Below are 18,698 nucleotides of genomic sequence, written 5' to 3'. Positions count from 1 at the left end.
AGAAACATCAGTTTTGGCCAGTCAGGTATTTTGGCCCGTTGCGTTTCAAATTGGAATAAACTTATTTTTACGTGTAATATTAATGATGATCTGTGAAAACCCAAAGTAACAAAAATCATCAACTTTTTTCAAGACAACACAGAAAATCTTACAAATTTTAAAATAATTTTGTTACAAAAATATAACAAAGATTGCAATGCACGTGTTACGACACGAAATTATGTTATATTATAGTGCATAATATAACAAATATTTTTATCCATATGTTTGAATAAATAAAACAAGTTTTGTTATAATTTTATTTTTAAAATAATAACAAATTTTGTTACGATTTTGTTACGATTATGTACCTATAAAAACCCTTACAACAAATTTGAATCAATTTCTGTTATTTCTAACAACGGTTGTTATAATTTTGTTGTTATTTTGTTAGCTGCTTCTGGTCGGGTAACCACGTGCTTTAATCATCACACCAGGTCCCCTCCATCAGGTATCAGTAGGGTGGCTCCAGGGGCACGTTCTCCTCCATCTGGGAAATTTGTGCCCTCTATGGTTCAACTTTGACAAACACATTTGTGTCCATCCAGTGGCGTAGCCAGAAATTTGCTCTGGGAGGGGTTTACGATGTTCAATAATACCTTTTTTCATTTGACACTTTTCGTAAATATATACATTCAATTTGAGGCGTACATTCAAAATAGCGGCTCTGGGGGCGCTTTAACCCTCGCCCCCTGGAACACCCCTGAAACCCCTAGATAACTGCTGAATTTACTTGAAACTCCATGAAACCCTCTAAAACATTCCTGAAACTCCAATAATATCCTTCAAACCCCCTGGGACACCTCTGAAACTATCTGGAACACTCCTGAAGGACCTTGAAAGCCAATGGAACGTCCCTGGAACGCCCTTTGAAATCCCCTGTAACACCACAGACGCCCCCTGTAATAGCATAGCATAGCATAGCATAGCATAGCCGACCGTACACATCCTGGGGTGGCTGTCGATTGAGAAGTTTAATGCGCCAGAAAAGTTGCCTGGGACTTGACAAACCTTTCATTTAACGAACTCTCGAAACCTGGCCAGGTCCTTACGATCAGCGGGGATGGGGAGGAAATGTTGATTAGATATCTACTCAGAATATGTCCAAGAACTTGGCCCACTTCATAGATATCTGGAGTTGGAAATTGGATAGGGTTTAATGGGATGCTTTCCTTGGCGAAAAAGCGTACGATAAATTGTCATGGTTTAATCATTTACCTGGTTACCACTGAAAAAGTAAAAATAAGCATTAATCAAGTCGCACAAATTTCGTAGGTAGTACAGCCATAGACCACAGTTGTGAGGATTGCCTCCTTCCCGTCGGATACCAAAACACAAAGATTGGAGACTTCTCTCTGACTTCTCAACAAGACTGACGCAATCCTCCAACAGTCTAGAGTTGTCCTGGCCTCGTTCTTGCGACTGATGAGGAATATGAAAGGATGGTTAGTTAGACACCTAAAGAAAGATGTAGAAAGTTATACGACCTCTCGGGCCTAGGTGTCAAGGGGATATGGGTGTTGTTCTAGGTGTTGTTAGTGGAAGGGTACTCCAAAGGATGCAGTGGGTCAACGTTCAGATACACCATTATTAGACTGCTCCGAAATAGTTATCTGCCCAATACGTCTTGGTTTCCTCATCATCTTAATGGCATTTATTTGTATAACTTGATTTTTCGGTTGTGAATCTGAAATATTACATAATATTAACATTGACGCCGAATAGCCTACATATTAGTGATACGCTCGCCGTTACATATTTTTATAATATAATTTGTATCATACAATAAATTTACCTGAATCCTGCTGAAATAAAATATTGATTAGCAGCAAAATTGAAACAAAAATATTACAAAAACATCAAAAAAGTGCATCAAACTTTGATCTTGGAATATTTGTAAACTACTGCCTGATTACTTTAGGCAGGAAAATTTCAAGATCAAAATTTGATTTGGTAGATCTTACGCCGCAACGCACCATTCTGAGGTGATCTACCCACGTTACGGGGTACCACAGACGCCCCCTGTAATGCCCCTAAAACGTCGCTGAAATTCCCCGGAACGCCACTGAAACCCATCTGATCAACGGTAAGCAGGAAAATAGTCTCAGAACCGGTAGTGCTCTGGAACTGGCTTCCGGAAGTGGACAAATGTTAACCAAACTCATACATGCGATACATCAAACCGTCGTCGGTTTTTAGGTTACCTAATGAACAGCAAACAACGAAATAGACTCATACCATATTTGGAACAACCGGTAGTTTCATGGAATCGGTTTCGGGTGTCCCGCTGGAAGTGGTCAAACATAACAGTGAAACAAACCCATGCATAGGATACATCAAATAACGGATTTTTTGATAATTTGATGAACGGTTTGCAAAAAAGTAGGCTCAGGCTACCGGCAGTGTTGCAGAACTAGCATTAGAGGCTTTGCCGGAATAACGAAAGTGAACAAAATCTGAGATTGTGTAGAAAAACTATACACTTGCTTGTAATTTCGTCTTGACTGAGAGATCTGATATTTTTCAGGTCTACCTATACGTTGAAAATAACGTCGGAATATATGCCATCAATAATTCGATGATGACTTCGAAAATTCTTGCTAAGTAATTTCATGATTCAACAACACTTTTTTTGGAAAAGTTTATTTAGGCATGTTTAAAGTTTCTTTGACTTATTATCCTTTGAACGGGACCTAGAGTTTTGAAATTGAACGTAAATTGGTGGAGATATGGGGTTAAAAATGTTTTTGAGGGGGTAATCCCTAACCCTAAAATTTTGATCGGTAGTGTATGAACAATTTTAAAAGCGTTTTTCGAGTTTAATAAAATTATTTAGGTAAAATTGCAGAACAAAATCTTAATGTGTTCCCCAAGCAAAGTCTAACGACAAAGTGATAGCAAATCAAAAACACGATCTGTAATCAACAGCACATTGATATCACATTTTGAAATCAGTTTGTCTTCATTAAATTCGATTTCATATTTTGATATCATTTTGCTGTCTATGCTAATCAGTATATAAATATATACAGGGGATGGCCAAAATGTTTGGGATAGGCAATTTATTTCTCCCACAAAAAATTCGACATGCTGTAACTTTTCATAGAGTGCATAAAAAAATCTCAAATTTTGACTGTTTGTCAACCTATTATATGTGCATCATTGGTACAAATTTGGGCTCGATTGATTAATTTTTCGCGAAGTTAGAACCGTTCGGTTAAAACACTATTTTTTAGACAACTAATTTTTGAACTGTCATATCTCGGAAACCAGTGAACCGAAATGAATGAATTTTTTAACGTTTATCAACAATATATTGATACTTAATACGACGTTATAAAATGTAATATTTTCTAACGGCGAATTAAGTTATAGCGGGTTGAAATTTCTACTCATATAGAGGAAAATAAGTCACATTTACAATACCACACAAAAATTATGAAATGTGTTCTGCCTGCAATCTAAATAGGCTCTAATATATCTGATTAGAGATTATTTGAAAACAGAAGTGGAAAATCTTTGGATATCAACTCTAAAATTTATTTACATTGATGTAAAAAAAAAATTTTTTTTCGAGAAAAATCCAAAAAGTGTCAATCCATGATAACTTTTTTCAACGTTTAAAAAGTACCTATGTTTTAATAGTTTGTGAAGCATTTACATAGGATATTGGTTCCCTTATTAAGCATGTGGCTCCCATTTTCATCCTACAAAAAACGAAGGATTGAAGCGCTATTTGTTTTGTTTCTTATTTTTGTATTTTTTGTTAGAAGTGAGCACCCATGAAAACAAAAAGAACGGAATCAATCGGTGCCGTAATCGCTTGTTTTCGAATAGGATGAATATGGGAGCGTGAGATTATTGATGGCACACATACCCTATTGTTAGTGTACGTTCAAAATTTCATTCAATTCGGTTCATTGGTTTCCGAGATATGACCGCTCAAAAATGAGTTGTCTAAAAAATAGTGTTTTACCCGAACGGTTCTAACTTTGCGAAATATTAATCAATCGAGCCCAAATTTGTACCAATGATGCACATATCGAAGGTTGACAAACAGTCAAAATTTGAGATTTTTTGATGCACTCTATGAAAAGTTATAGCATGTTGAATTTTTTTGTGAGAAAAAAAATGCCTATCCCAAACATTTTGGCCATCCCCTGTAGTTTTGAAGTTATTTCAACACTTCTAGGCAACCTTGTGTAATAAATCAAATGATATACCACTAGTGCAAACATCTTATTACCACAGAGAACAGACATCCAGGCTAGAACAAATTTCATTGAGAAAGTTGTGTAAGGATTTGAATCTTCACTTGAGTAAGGTTGCAAACCAATACACGATAAAAACACTAACGCCGCCAAACACCATATTGCTTCAGTCAGTAATGAATTGAAACATTTCAAGTGGTTAATTAAATTAAATGGGAAATTAACCGATTGCAGCGCCACGATATTGCCACTTGTGTTGTCGATTTCAAATTGCCGTTAAATTCCATACACAGTTTCGGAACTGGACTTGGATGTCTGTTCTCTGTGTTTTTACATTAAGGTTTTCATATTACCCGAAAAAACTCTTCATTTGACGTTTTGCCTTGCTCGTACACCAAGGTGTACCGAAAGGCTATATGTTCACTCCAAAAAATGAAGTCTTGATAGAACCCCCGGAGGGCCAAGTCTTATATACCAATTGACTTAGCTCGACGAGTTGAGATGATGTCTGTGTGTGTGTATGTGTGCAGAGATGTCCATATCCTCAGTGTAGAAAAGAGAAATAGAAAATACACCACTCACGCTGTGCATCTCAACAGGAGCCCGTCTCTTATGTGTGGGTCCACCACTGCGATTCGGATGCGCGCAAGCTTGGTGGGTAGAAATAAATCTCTTAGCTCTCTGAGCACTAGGCCACACAACAGTGCGGCGAGAGCGCTTTAAAATACTCTCCGGTGAAAGTGTAAAAAATCACCCGGGCGTGCGCTCCAGTGAGGATTTTGCGCCCGAGTGCGCGCTGCGGTGAAACACCGGAGAGTTCTCGCCACGGCGACACCATGGTGGTGATTCGGTGACTGCTGGGTGAAAACACGGGAGAGCGCGTGAGAGCGATGTGCGCGAAAGAGTGAGCCACACTCGATCCAAGGCGAACGAGCAAGAGCACACACTAGCGCTTGGTCTACCCACCTCCCAAAACAAGAGAAACTGGCTTCTTGGTGTGGTGAAAAATGTTCCTATCCCCAGTGTGGTCGATAAACTGACGCTGCAGTGAATCGCTACGGTGAAATGCCATCTCTGTATGTGTGTACGTGTACAAAAATGTCACCTCACTTTTGGATAGTGAATATCATCCGATTTCAACGATTTTGGTTTCAATCGACGCGGAATATTATCCCATTGTTTCCTATCGAAAATGGTTTGAATCGGTCCAGCCGTTCCGGAGTTAAGTTGTTCCGGATCGGTTGTTGAAATTGCAACAAACCCATGCATGCGACCCATCAAACCACGGGATTTTCGATTATCTGATGACCAGTAAGCAGGAAAATAGTCGCAGACTATATCTGAATCGGTAGTGTTCCGGAACCGGTTCCGGGTGTCCCGCCGGAAGAGGCCAAATAAATATAAAAGTGAACCGAACCCATGCATGCGACACATCAAATCGCAGCTTTTTGTATAACCTGTGGAACGGTAGACAGGAAAATAGTCTCAGACCATATCTTCACCGGTAGCATACCTGATCCGGTTCCCGGGTGTCCCGCTGGAAGTGGCCAAATACAAATGTGAACAAAACCCATGCATGCGACACATCAAATCACCGCTTTTTCTGTCACCTGATGAATGGTAAACAAGAAAATAGTCTCAGACTATATCTGATCTGGTAGTGTTCCGGAACCCGTTCCGGGTATCCCGCCAGAAGTGGCCAAATATAAAAGTGAACCAAACCCATGCATGTGACACATCAAATCGCTGCTTTTTCTATAACCTAATGAACGGTAAATAGGAAAATAGTCGCAGACTATATCTGAACCGGTAGTGTTGCGGAACCGGTTCCGGGTGTCCCGTCGGAAGTGGTCAAACACAAAAGTGAACCAATCTCATGCATGCGACACATCAAATCACCGCTATTTCTAAAACCTGATGAATGGTAAACAGGAAAATGGTCTCAGGCCATATCTGATCCGGTAGTATTCCGGAACCGGTTCCGGGTAATGTGAAGGTGGACATATATAAAAGTGAATCAAACCCATGCTTGCGGTACATCAAAACGCTTTTTTGTCAGTAACCTATGCATGGATAATAAGAAAATAGGCACAGTCCACAGAAGTTACAACCGGTAGTGTTCTTAGTTCCGGGTAATCTGATTAACAGTTTTTATAACTCAGACCACATTTAAATATACCGGTAGTGTTCCGGAATCATTTCGTAAGCAATACAAAACAGACTCAGACTACATAAGAGGCTACCGGTGGTGTTGCAGAAGCAGCGTTGGGTGCTTCAGCGGAATTACGAAAGTGAACCCAATCAATGCAAGCGATAGATATATGTAAGAGAACCAAAAACCTAAAAAAAAAACTAAAGCGATCTCATCAAATCACACCATTTTAGATTCCTGAGACGTAAATTTACAGTAGGATAGGTCAACGTTGTATGGAAAAATTAAAATTTAAGCGCATCAGCATTGCGCATTTGCGTCTAAAATTACTGCGCAAAGTTTTGATGCGAGGGCGAGCTCTGCAATGTGGTTGATATTTGAATGTGATATAGCATTGGCAATTCAAATTACTACATTACAAATTTTACATGAATCTTGCAACCAATGATAATAAAATATAGCATAAAGTTTGCAGATAAAACTTTGTCAAAGCGAACTGTGAAAAAAGTTTAATCCTGGCTAGTAATTGTCATCTTAGTATGAATAAGCCTCCAGTGAAGGTGGTCAAGCAGTCAACTGAAAGGACTGATACCTTCAGCTCTACCCATACGTTGAACATAACGTCGGAATAACTGCCCCAATTCGATGATGACCTTGATAAAATTCTTAATTTTCTAAATAAAGTATTCTCATGATTCATGATTCGTAGGTGGTACCTTCCCAGATTGCTGTTATGAGCATTTCCTCCTTCTCGTCCGTTACCAAAGCACAGAGATTTGAGGCTGATCACTGACTCTAAGGCAAGATTGATTGCGTCGACGGAAAGATCATGAGTATATATTCGACGAGAAAGGCACTATCACCACTAGGTGGATTAATCTGATTTTTTTTTCATTTTTTTCGCGCTGATAACAAAAACTGTTGTAAATTTGCTTTCAGTGATAGCAGGAACTGCTTTCAACTTGTTGTTACATGAATATTTTTCTGCTCTCATTTTTGATGTTTTAACAGTTAAAACGACCAAAACGACAACAACCTCAGTTATCATAACTTGCAATATCAAAACATCAAAATTAGTTTTCAGATTGCTGTCAGATTTTTCTCGGGTCCAAAATGTCCCTTTTCCACCTACTACTGTTTCGTCTTCAAAGAAAACGGCTCCTCATGGTGCACGTATCCTCACGAACCCACATGAATTCGATATTAGTACTACTCAGATTTGCACAGCAGCCAGCACTCAAACCAACCCCAGGAGAGACACCCTTAAGGCACCACCAAATCGGGTGACGTGAGCCACGCGGTCCAAATTTCGATGAAAATTAGTCTGAATTGATGAATCGGTAATTGATTCACCTGCCTTACCTTCCAACCTTCTTGCATACGTTCGCCCCTGGCATCCCTTTTCGGTGTTCAATTCAGAATACCATATTTGTAGCAAATCAGCAATGTTCATGCTCAGCGGGGTGAAGTGTTTCATCTCTGTCTTCGTGCGACCAAGAGACCAAGAGGTCGATTTCGCACCTTTGGCAGACTCGCGAGAAATCCAGTTTCCCGTACGAGAAAAATAAGGTGCTTGAACGCATAACTATGCAGATATGGCGGTGGCAGCCAGTCCCACCACAACTATGTATGACGATTATGATAATTCAAAAGTGCTACTTTACGGAGAGTCCATTCAACGGTCATCTTTACGATACCAATCCAGCCAAGTGGCTGGCTACGGCGACGGAGGCATCATAACGGGGCGCTCCTGTCGTTGTCGGTTCGCATCAGGCACCAACCGCAGCTCATTTGGCCAACTTTATATGTGGAGAAAAATAATGACCGATCATAAGTTATAAAGTTTCTGCCTTGGTCAATGCTGCTTCGACTTGTTTTCATTTTCAAAATCAATTATTACTATTTAACACCTTTTATATTTGAATTAATAAGCCGTGCGTCTGATGTTGGTTAGTTGATTGGCTGCCTGACTGGATTTCACACCTCTTTGGATTGAATGCAGTTACGATGAGCTAACAGCAGTCGAGTTCTTAAATTGCCATAATAAGTACCGCGAAATTGTTATACACTTTACTGCTCTAATTGAATTTTAATGCAATCGTTGGTAGAAAATAATAATTTTGTTTTTGGATTTGTACGATTTTTTGCCGTTTTTGTTATTCGAAGGTTTTTTGAGCGCTGGTCGGCTACGGCTCTGGCACCTCGTGCTTTTACTCGCTCAATCACGCCTTTGGCTTTTTTCGCTCCGCTGTCTTCTTCCAGGTGCCATTTCTGTGATCCACAACTTTCCCTGGACTCACTCAAATTATTCTCACCGGTGGGACGAGACATTACTGATAGATCTCCATGGATCTCCTTCGCTGCCACTAAGTGAAATATCCGCAGCACGGTTCTCCAGCTCCTCCACGAAGAAAACAACCTTCACGTTGAAGTCGCCCATGTGGATCTTGATGTCAACTTTTGGGACCTTATCCACGACATCATTCAGTTAATGTTTAGGTAATTGTTATTTTTCTAGGGATCGGATCGTAGTAGGCAGTGCGCGCGGACGTGAATCAAAATTTATCTGTCACGGTTTTTTTCGTTCTCGTGAATTTTGTACTTTTACACAGCGAAATTTCATTTCGGTTAAGGCTCTGAATATCCTGGATTTGAATACCTATTCAATTTTATTCTGCTGAGGACGCAAGGACCTTACTGGTGCCTTCAGTGCGCGAATTATTTTTCGCTTTTGTGTTGGTATTTTCGGCTGGCAGTAGGATACATTGGTTAATGAATATCGATTCGAATGTGCTAAGGAGCAAGTTATTACCATTTGTGAAGAAGCTGCAACAACGCGAAAGAAACAATGGAAGGTCAAAGGTCCAAGTAGAATCGGAATTCCGGCTCGCCATGGTGTTGCCAATGGAATACTGGAAGTCAGGATTGACGTGTGGTCGTTGCAACACCTTTTGGACATTCATCATTACAACCGGTGAGATCTTTCTGATTTGATTGCTTTGATTTGTTTTGAGTAACGTAATTGTGAAACATATTAGTCATGTTCAATGACGTAGGTTGAACTTGCTCGAAGTTGCTGCATCCCGCTCTTACCCGTTTGATGACAAATAGGTAAGAGCGAGATGCAGCAACTTCGAGCAAGTTCAACCTCCGTCGTTGAATAGGGCTATTGATAATGGACCAAAATATGTGACAACACGTGGTGGACACGCCTCGCTGGTTGTACCCAGATACAGTGTGTTGCTCGACCTTTTTTCTACGTTTCTGTAGTGATTGCTGTATAACTTTTCTGTTTCTTATAATGTGGCATATTTCATTCAGTACCATAATTGGGGAGTGGGTCATCATACTTTTTCTCGTTTCAGAGAGCGAGTAATGGCGCTTAAGCCTCCCAGTCAACACACGATCGCATATGATGTTGCATAGGATGCAAAAGTGGAGGCGATATACGCACACTTTACACGCAGTCAAATGAAAGCAGGTACACATATGGCCTCCACTTTAGCATCCTATTCAACATCATATAAGACTTTTTGTTGGCTGGGCTAGGCTTTCGAGCTTGGACATGAGGCTCAAATTCCTATGTCCCATCCCAGGAAGGAGAGCAACGATGGAGTGACATTAACCTTCTTAGCAAAGTCACTCCCAACGAATTTAATTAACATTTATACTATTACTATGCTGAGCGGTTGGTACGAGATGTCCCCGTTCTATAGCTTTATTGTGGCATCAATGTCCACATCAAGACGCTGCACAGTAGGCCTGGCCGCTTCAATTCTTGTACTACATCTCCGATGTGCTGCTAGCATTGATAATGACAAGAAAAATGATAGAAGTAGTCGATTCTATCATTTTCCAGGATTCTTTCAATGAATGGCTGTGTATGTGTAGACTAGACTAGACTAGACTAGGTAATTGTTATTTTTCTTGGATCCGGTAATGCCGATTGAATTACAGACTCTTGTTTTTGCACGGATTGTCTTTTTGCTATAATAGATTGCGTTAATTTTGTACCAATTTACATGAAAATTGGTAGAAAGACACGATCAACACTATCCGTGTACAATCAATCAAGTCAATAGCTTTAAGGCTCAAGCATCCGTCATCATCTTTCGGAAAACGAAAAGCAGTTTTTTCACTGTAAATCAAAACAATGACCATGAAAATATATTCACTGTATTCCATTTCTCATGTGGAATGCAGTAAATACGCAATATCTTTTGTTTTGAACGAGAAAACTGCTTTTAAATTCTTGATGATGGCAATGATTTCAATGACGAATGGTTCAACGTTAAAGTTGGCTGAGTTAGAGACGAGCCGTACAAAAAAAAAGACTCGGATGTACGACAATTGAAACAAATTTTGGGACGTAATTCTGCAGAATCTCTATGGTATTAAATGACGTTCCTGTGCAGATTTACACAACTACAGTCGTATTTCAAACCATTTGGTACTTAAGTTATACAAAATACTCACGTCAAACGCCCCTTGAGATGTTCGATCCACTTGTCCTGCACTAGACAATTTTCCCCGTCCATGTCGAACAGCCGGAAGAGATTCTGCAGAAAGGCCTGTAATCGAAAAACAAAATCACCGGTCAATGAAACGTCAATCACATAGCCTTCGGGGGGACACATTTACGTGTAACGTTAATAGCCAATTTAGGTAGCCTTCGCTAAATCAAAACAAGCGCGAGATGATAGCGGGGAAAAGGTCGCCTTCCCGTCCGTCCCCAATCGATATATCGACAGGGAACATCGTCGGTCAGCCGGTCGCCTGATTTAAAATTCAAATTAAATGTTTACCTATATAAATTACATCCACTTTCCATGTCGTCGGCGGCCGGCTGTCAGCGAAGAGTGCGCTTGGCTGCGTTTCATCGAGCAAATCCCGAGTCCCGTTCCTGCCACTACAACCGCCCGATACAATGGCACATAAGATCAGGCCCCCTGTTGCTGCATGTGGGGATCGATTGAGTTAACGCAGCGACGGAGGGTTAGGGTGGTCCAAACTTTTGTATACTGGAGAATGATACCGGCGTAGATTTTGAAGAATTTGAAGAATTTTGAGTAATTGAAATAGAACCTCTACAGACACTTGTATGCAACACAGGCGGTACTATTGCACCAAATTTGGTTTCAAAATTTCTGAACATCGTGGGTATTGCCCAGCAGAACATCTCTTTCAGAGGGTAAGCTTCAGATTTGATCCCTTTTGGGCCACCCTACCAAACGAGGCATGTCGAATGGAACACGCGAGAGGACTTGTGCGCGAGTGCAACCTTATCGCAAGTGGACCACTTTTCACCATTTAGGCAACCGAAAAACGCCGAGGCCGCGTTGAAACAATAATCCTCTCGAACTAACTGACCGGACGTCGTCGGTTGGGCACCGGCTGACGACGCCGACCGACACGGGACACGTTGACAAGCAAGGAAAATCTTTTAAACGTGGTTGGAGATTTCCAAATTAACCAACCAACCAACCATCTGTGATTTTGCATGTTTTTGGTTGAAAGCGCACACGAGCTACACGTCCCTGGTCTCGATCACTACTCAGCAGGATGCTGATCGTTGATGCACTAAGTAGAGGGGGAGACGAAGGAATTGCTCTGTTTAAATGGCACGGGTCTGATGGTGTGATGTTGAGCTGCAAGTCAGTTCAATGGAAAGGATTGGAGATTTGTTCGATTGACACTTCGATTATTGCCGATATCCTGGTGATTGTGGCTCATGTTGCTTTTGTAAATGTCAAAGCGACATGCGATATCGCTTGGAACAATATTTTTCAATTTATGCACACATTTTCGAGGTGTCTTCAGTGCCGTGCTGAAATTCTACTAGAAGTTCCTAGAGGAGAGGAGTTCGTAGGAGAACCTATGCAAGACTATCAAGAATAGTTCCCAAAAACTTTCTAGAAGTATTTCTGGTGAAATTCCTGAACAAATTCTGAGAGGCTCAAGCATAGGAATCCCTGAAGGACTTCCTTCAGGAATTATTGAAGGACTTCGAAGAATAACTAAAGAACTTCTTAGAAGGACTTCCCAGGGGAATCCCTGGAGGACTTCCCAGAAGAATCCCTGGAGGACTTCCCAGGGGATTCCCTGGTGGACTTCCCAGGGGAATTCCTGGAGGACTTCCCAGGGGAATCCCTGGAGGACTTCCCAGGGGAATCCCTGGAGGACTTCCCAGGGGAATCCCTGGAGGACTTCCCAGGGGAATCCCTGGAGGACTTCCCAGGGGAATCCCTGGAGGACTTCCCAGGGGAATTCCTGGAGGACTTCCAATATACCTAAAGGAATCCTTGTAAGACTTTTCAAAGGAATTCTTGGACTGCTTGGCTTTCTAAAAAATCGCTGGAGGACTTTCTCGAAGAACCCTTGGAAGGCTTTCTAATTTGAGCATTTGAGGACTAAGGTAATTTCTGGAGGACTTTCCAACGTAATTGCTGGAGGTTTTCCTAAATGAATTTCCAGGGAAATCAATTCCACCGCTTTTTCAAGTGATCAACCCTCATCATCAACGTTTACAGATCTTTACCAGACTACCTATTCAAATTGATCAGTCATCAATAAAGAGTCGAATAATTTATTGAGACACACGCTGATCGTAATCGACCCCCAAGCGTCCACATTCATTCACAACATTCGAAAACATTTGGAGCCGCCTTCTTACACAATGTGCAAAAAAGCCATTAAAAACCGTCACGTCTTCATATCGGGGTGCAAGCGCGTGAGCCTCATTGCCTCCGAGCTTCCCAAAATGAACAGCATCGTCAAGAAGAGGGATATGTTTCTTTATATGAAGTCATACAACAAAGTCCGCTGGGTAAAAATCGATATACCATATTTTATTGTTATTGTCAATGACGGTCAACGACGGACGGTGGAATCGATTTTCGGTCAGGCAGTCAGCCGGCTATTCAGCGCCCTCTCCAGGAGCCCCCCTATGGCGAGAGGTTGCGGCGGCTGTTGTGTGGCACCTCCAACCGCGTGCCAGAGGTAAAATTTATTGTAAAAGTTTAAACTTAATAAATTGCCAAATGAACATACGCGGGACATAAATTAGAATCGCCTGCCATCCCATTCGCACTTCGACCTGCGCTCGAGAGTCGTTGCCATTCGCTCTAATGACCCGCCAATAAAAATCACCGACTGCGACTGCGACTGAGACTGTGGTCAACCAAGGAGACTTCACGTCGGCAGCGTGATACGGAGTATGTAGTTCGTTCGTTCCTTCGTAACTCGCCTATCTCTTTACACATAAATAAATAAGTAATCGCCTTTGCGCCTGGACCTGGGTTGATCCACATTTGCGATAAGGTGCGTTGAAGTTTGCCCCAGCGACAACGACAACGACAACAACCACGGGGCGCAGAGCGTTTAACGCTCGAGTTGACGAATCGAGGACCCTCCTTCTCCACCGACGACCGGGTGACTGACTGAGCCCTCTGGTGGGGGTGAGGGTGGTGGTCGAGGCAGTAGTAGTGCAGTGGTACCAACAGGTGAGTTAAAGCATGTAGCGTTCAACCCCGCTGCTCGGCAGTTAGTGCACCGACCGTGATCAATATAGCAAGTGGCGCGCGCAAGCCAATTGGCCGGCCGGCCGTGCCCTGCTGCTCACGAGACCAATTACGTAATACTTATCTGCCGGTGACGAAGTCAGGGAGGGTTATAAGGGTTATAAGAAAAAGAAAAAAAATCAGGAAGAAACAATCTGACAATTGTCTATTTGAAGATTCTATGGGAAAATAAACTAAAGATATTTAAAGTGAAGGTATGACGAAGCCACGGCTCAAATTGTAAGAGCACAAATCTGAACAACCGAATGTCAGATTGTGCTGAAAAGTTAATCGATTGGTTGCCCGCTTGTGATCGATCAATTGTTCGGCTTTCAAATTAGTGCTCTTGAAAATTGACTTGAAAGCTGGCTTGGTCATATATTACCTTAAGAAGGTATGCGAACTTCAATTGAGATCAGGGCGTTGAGCAAGAAGGTCATCGTTGAAGTTGTGTTCTTCAAATGTACCTATGTTTAATTAAACTTTCATATTATTGTTCCCGTCGCTTGCTTACGATTCTATCCATCTTTTTTCCTTCAATTGGGATTCCTTCAGAAATTTCCATTAGGATCCGGTGATTTTTCCAGCAATTCCTCCGGAGATTTTATCCAGGGATTCCTCGAGAAATTCCTCATTTAATTCCTCTAGGAGCTCCTATTGGCCTTCATTTGGAAATTTGAACAACTGTTGCTGTGGGGTTTCCAGCGATTTCTACTAGAATTCCTTCAGAAATTCTAACGGTGGCATCTTCTGGAATTTTACTAGGGATTGCTGTAGAGTTTTCTTCTAGCATTTATGCTGGAATTCATCCTGGCAATCTTCTGCGATCCCATCAGGAACTCTATCAGTGGAGTCCTCCAGAATACTTTTACCGATAATTGTAGGTATACCTCCAGGAATTTCTCTTAGGATTTCTCTGGTATTCCTGATAGGGTTTCTCCAATAACTCCTGTAGTGATTCCTGCAGCAAAATCCTACTTGGATTTCTCTAGAAATTCCTACTATGATACCTTCCAGAATTCTATGAACTTCTCCAGAAATTTCTTAAAGAATTATTGGTGGGTTTATGCAAGACATTCTTTCTGGGATTATTCCAGAAGTTCCCTCGGTGATTCCTCCAGGAATTGCATTGGAAGCTGCTTCGGCATATTTATCAAGCATTCCTTCGGTAATTTATACATGATTTTCCTCGACTATCGCTTTGTATCCCGGTAAACTTCTCTGGAAATTTCTTGGGCCATTAATTTCGAAATTCTTTAACCTACGATCCTACTAGGGTTAATAAATTTCTTAAGCATATTCTTCAGGACACGCTTCGGCAAGCTCTCTGTATTATCTTTCAGCCATTGAATTGGAATTTTTTTCGCCGACTATATTGGAAATTATGGAATTGACGACTTCCAAAACAATTGACGAAGGAAATTTGAAAAGTATTTGCGAATTTCTTGAAAGATTGCCGTAGTTATTTCAAAAGAATTTATTTAAGACGTTCCAAAGCAGTTTCTAATGGGGCTACTGACGAAATGTACAAAAGAATAAAGAATAAAAAATGCCGAACGACTTTATAGATAAATTGCAGAAACATTTCCAGAGAAATTGGACAAATCTATTCCAAAAAGCTAAATGCTAAATGGCTCTCCGGGACTCCAAACCTTGGACAATTTTTAGAACCAGGAGGTGTGGCTCAAATAGCGTCTGTTCTGGCATTCAGCAGCTGGGTAAGAAACGCTGCACCACGCCCAGCTAGATCCAAGGTGGTAGCCCCATCAGCGTGGTCGTCCCAGTGTTGGTTGGGACGTTGAACAGAACTGGCACGATGGCCCTCCGGCGAGACAGGAGTGTTGACGTAGGCTCAATAAGTCACCCGTAAAAATCCTCATTGCGAATCGGCAAAGACCCAGGCGACGAAATAAGGACTACGATTGGAAACTTGGAACATGGAATTGCAAGTCACTAGGTTTCGCAGGATGTGTCAGGATAATTTACGACAAACTATATCCCCGCAACTTCGACATCGTGGCGTTGCAGGAACTTTGTTGGACTGGACAGAAAGTGTGGAAAAGCGGGCATCGAGCGGCTACCTTCTATCAAAGCTGTGGCACCACCAATGAACTGGGAACAGGATTTATAGTGTTGGGCAAGATGCGACAACGTGTGCTCGGGTGGCAGCCGATCAACGCAAGGATGTGCATGTTGAGAGTTAAGGGCCGTTTCTTCAACTACAGCATCATCAACGTCCACTGCCCACACGAAGGGAGACCTGATGACGAGAAAGAAGCGTTCTACGCGCAGTTAGATCAAACATACGATGGTTGCTTGCCGCGTGACGTGAAAACCGTTGTCGGCGACATGAACGGAACGGAAGGGAGGAAATGTACAGACCGGTAATCGGGCGAAACAGCCTGCACGCCATATCAAATGATAACGGCCAGCGATGCGTAAACTTTGCAGCCTCCCGTGGTATGGTAGTCAGAGGCACCTTCTTCCCCCGCAAAGATATCCACAATGCCACCTAGAGATCACCCGACCATAAAACAGAAAACCAAATCGACCTAGTTCTAATCGACGGTAAATGCTTCTCGGATATAACCAATGTCCGCACACTGCGAATATAGATTCGGATCACTTCTTAGTCGCTGTATGCATGCGCTCAAAGCTTTCTCTAGTTATCACCACGCGTCGAAGTCGAACGCCGCGGCTCAACATCGAACAGCTGCGTAACGTAGAAGTGGATCAAGAATACGCGTAGCAGTTAGCAGTGGCCCTACCAACGGAAAAGCAGCTTGGCGCAGCTACACTTGAAGATGGCTGGAGGGACATCCGATCCGCCATGGGTAGTACCTCGGCTACAGCACTGGGAATCGCAACTCCGAATCACAGAAACAACTGGTACTACGGCGAATATGAACAGTTGAAAAACGAGAAGAATGCAGCATGGGCGAGAATGCTGCAACACCGTACGAGAGCGAATGAGGCACGTTACAGACAGGCGTGGAACAGGTAGAATTCAGTCTTCCGAATGAAGAAGCGCCAGCAGGAAGAACGAGATCGCGAAGCGATGGAAGAGCTGTACCATGCTAAGGACACACGAAAGTTCTACGAGAAGCTGAACCACTCGCGCAGAGGCTTTGTGCCACAAGCCGACATGTGCCGAGATAATCACGGGAATATTCTCACGAGCGAGCGTGAGGTGGTCGAGATGTGGCGACAGCATTACGATGAGCACCTCAATGGCGACGTTGCAAGCACCGAAGGTGGCGCGGTAACAGATATAGGAGTACGTGCGCAGGACGAAAGACTTCCGGCCCCCAACCTCCAATAGATTGGAGAGGAGGTTAGCCGGTTGAAAAACAATAAAGCCGCTGGAACAGATCAACTACCAAGCGAGTTACTAAAATACGGTGAAGAAGCACTGGAGAGAGCACTACACTGGATCATTACCAAGATCTGGAAGGATGAAGTTTTATCGGAGGAGTGGATGGAAGGTATCGTGTGTCCCATCTACAAAAAGGGCGATAAGTTGGATTGCGGGAATTATCGCGCGATCACACTACTGAGCGCTGCCTACAAGATACTCTCTCAAATTGCATGCCGCCGTCTATCACCGATTGCAAGAGAGTTCGTGGAACAATATCAGCAATTCATAGGTGAACGCGCTACAACGGACCAGATGTTCGCCATTCGCCAGGTGTTGCAGAAATACCGCAAATGCAACGTGCCCACACATCACTTGTTCATCGATTTCAAATCGGCGTATGATACAATCGATCGAGAAGCTATGGCAGATTATGCATGAATACGGATTCCCGGATAAACTGATACGATTGATCAAGGCGACGATTGATCGAGTGATGTGCGTAGTTCGAGTATCAGGGACACTCTTGAGTTCCTTCGAATCTCGCAGAGGGTTACGGCAAGGTGATGGTCTTTCGTGCTTGCTGTTCAACATTGCGTTAATGTGTCGAAGACATTGTACATGATGGCAAAGGGCCCCAGGGAGGAATCTCCGTGCTCACCACCCGAATTTATATCGACGGTGATGAAATCGAGGCGGTTGAAGAATTCGTGTACTTGGGCTCACTGGTGACCGCCGACAACGATACCAGCAGAGAAATGCAGAGGCGCATTGTGGCAGGAAATCGTGCCTACTTTGGACTCCGCAGAACTCTACGATCGAATAAAGTTCGCCGTAACACGAAGTTAACCATCCACAAAACGTTGATTAGACCGGTCGTCCTCTATGGGCACGAAACATGGACCCTACGTGCAGAGGATCAATGCGCCCTTGGAGTTTTTGAACGGAAGGTGTTGCGTACCATCTACGGCGGAGTGCAGATGTAAGACGGGACTTGGAGAAAGCGAATGAACCACGAGCTGCATCAGATGTTAAGAGAACCAACCATCGTCCACACCGCGAAAACCGGGAGGCTACGGTGGACGGGTCACGTCATCAGGATGTCGGATAGCAACCCGACTAAAATGGTTCTCGAGAATCATCCGACCGGTACAAGAAGACGTGGTGCGCGGCGAGCTAGGTGGGTTGACCAAGTGGAGGACGATCTGCGGACCCTACGCAGAGTGCGGAATTGGAGACAAACAGCCATGGACCGAGAGGAATGGAGGCGGCTACTATGTACAGCAGAGGCCACCCCGGCCTTAGCCTGATCGATAAGGTAAGTAAGTAAATTTCTTCTTAGAATAATTTCAAACTATCAGAAAAATATCCAAAGTTCAATT

The 18,698-nt window shown here is 42.7% G+C and overlaps 1 protein-coding gene across 1 annotated transcript in view; it reads right to left on the bottom strand.

The window, feature by feature from the left end:
- LOC109621337 (NADPH oxidase 5) overlaps positions 1-18,698 on the bottom strand; it is a 411,936-nt gene that overhangs the window by 159,907 nt on the left and 233,331 nt on the right. The window contains exon 2 of the mRNA XM_029870947.2: positions 10,879-10,973. Coding sequence (XP_029726807.1) covers positions 10,879-10,973 — 95 coding nt within the window. The remainder of the gene's footprint in view (positions 1-10,878; positions 10,974-18,698) is intronic.

Source organism: Aedes albopictus, chromosome 2 (genome assembly GCF_035046485.1).
Source record: "Aedes albopictus strain Foshan chromosome 2, AalbF5, whole genome shotgun sequence".
NCBI lineage: Eukaryota > Metazoa > Arthropoda > Insecta > Diptera > Culicidae > Aedes > Aedes albopictus.
This window is presented reverse-complemented; position numbering and strand designations above follow the sequence as displayed.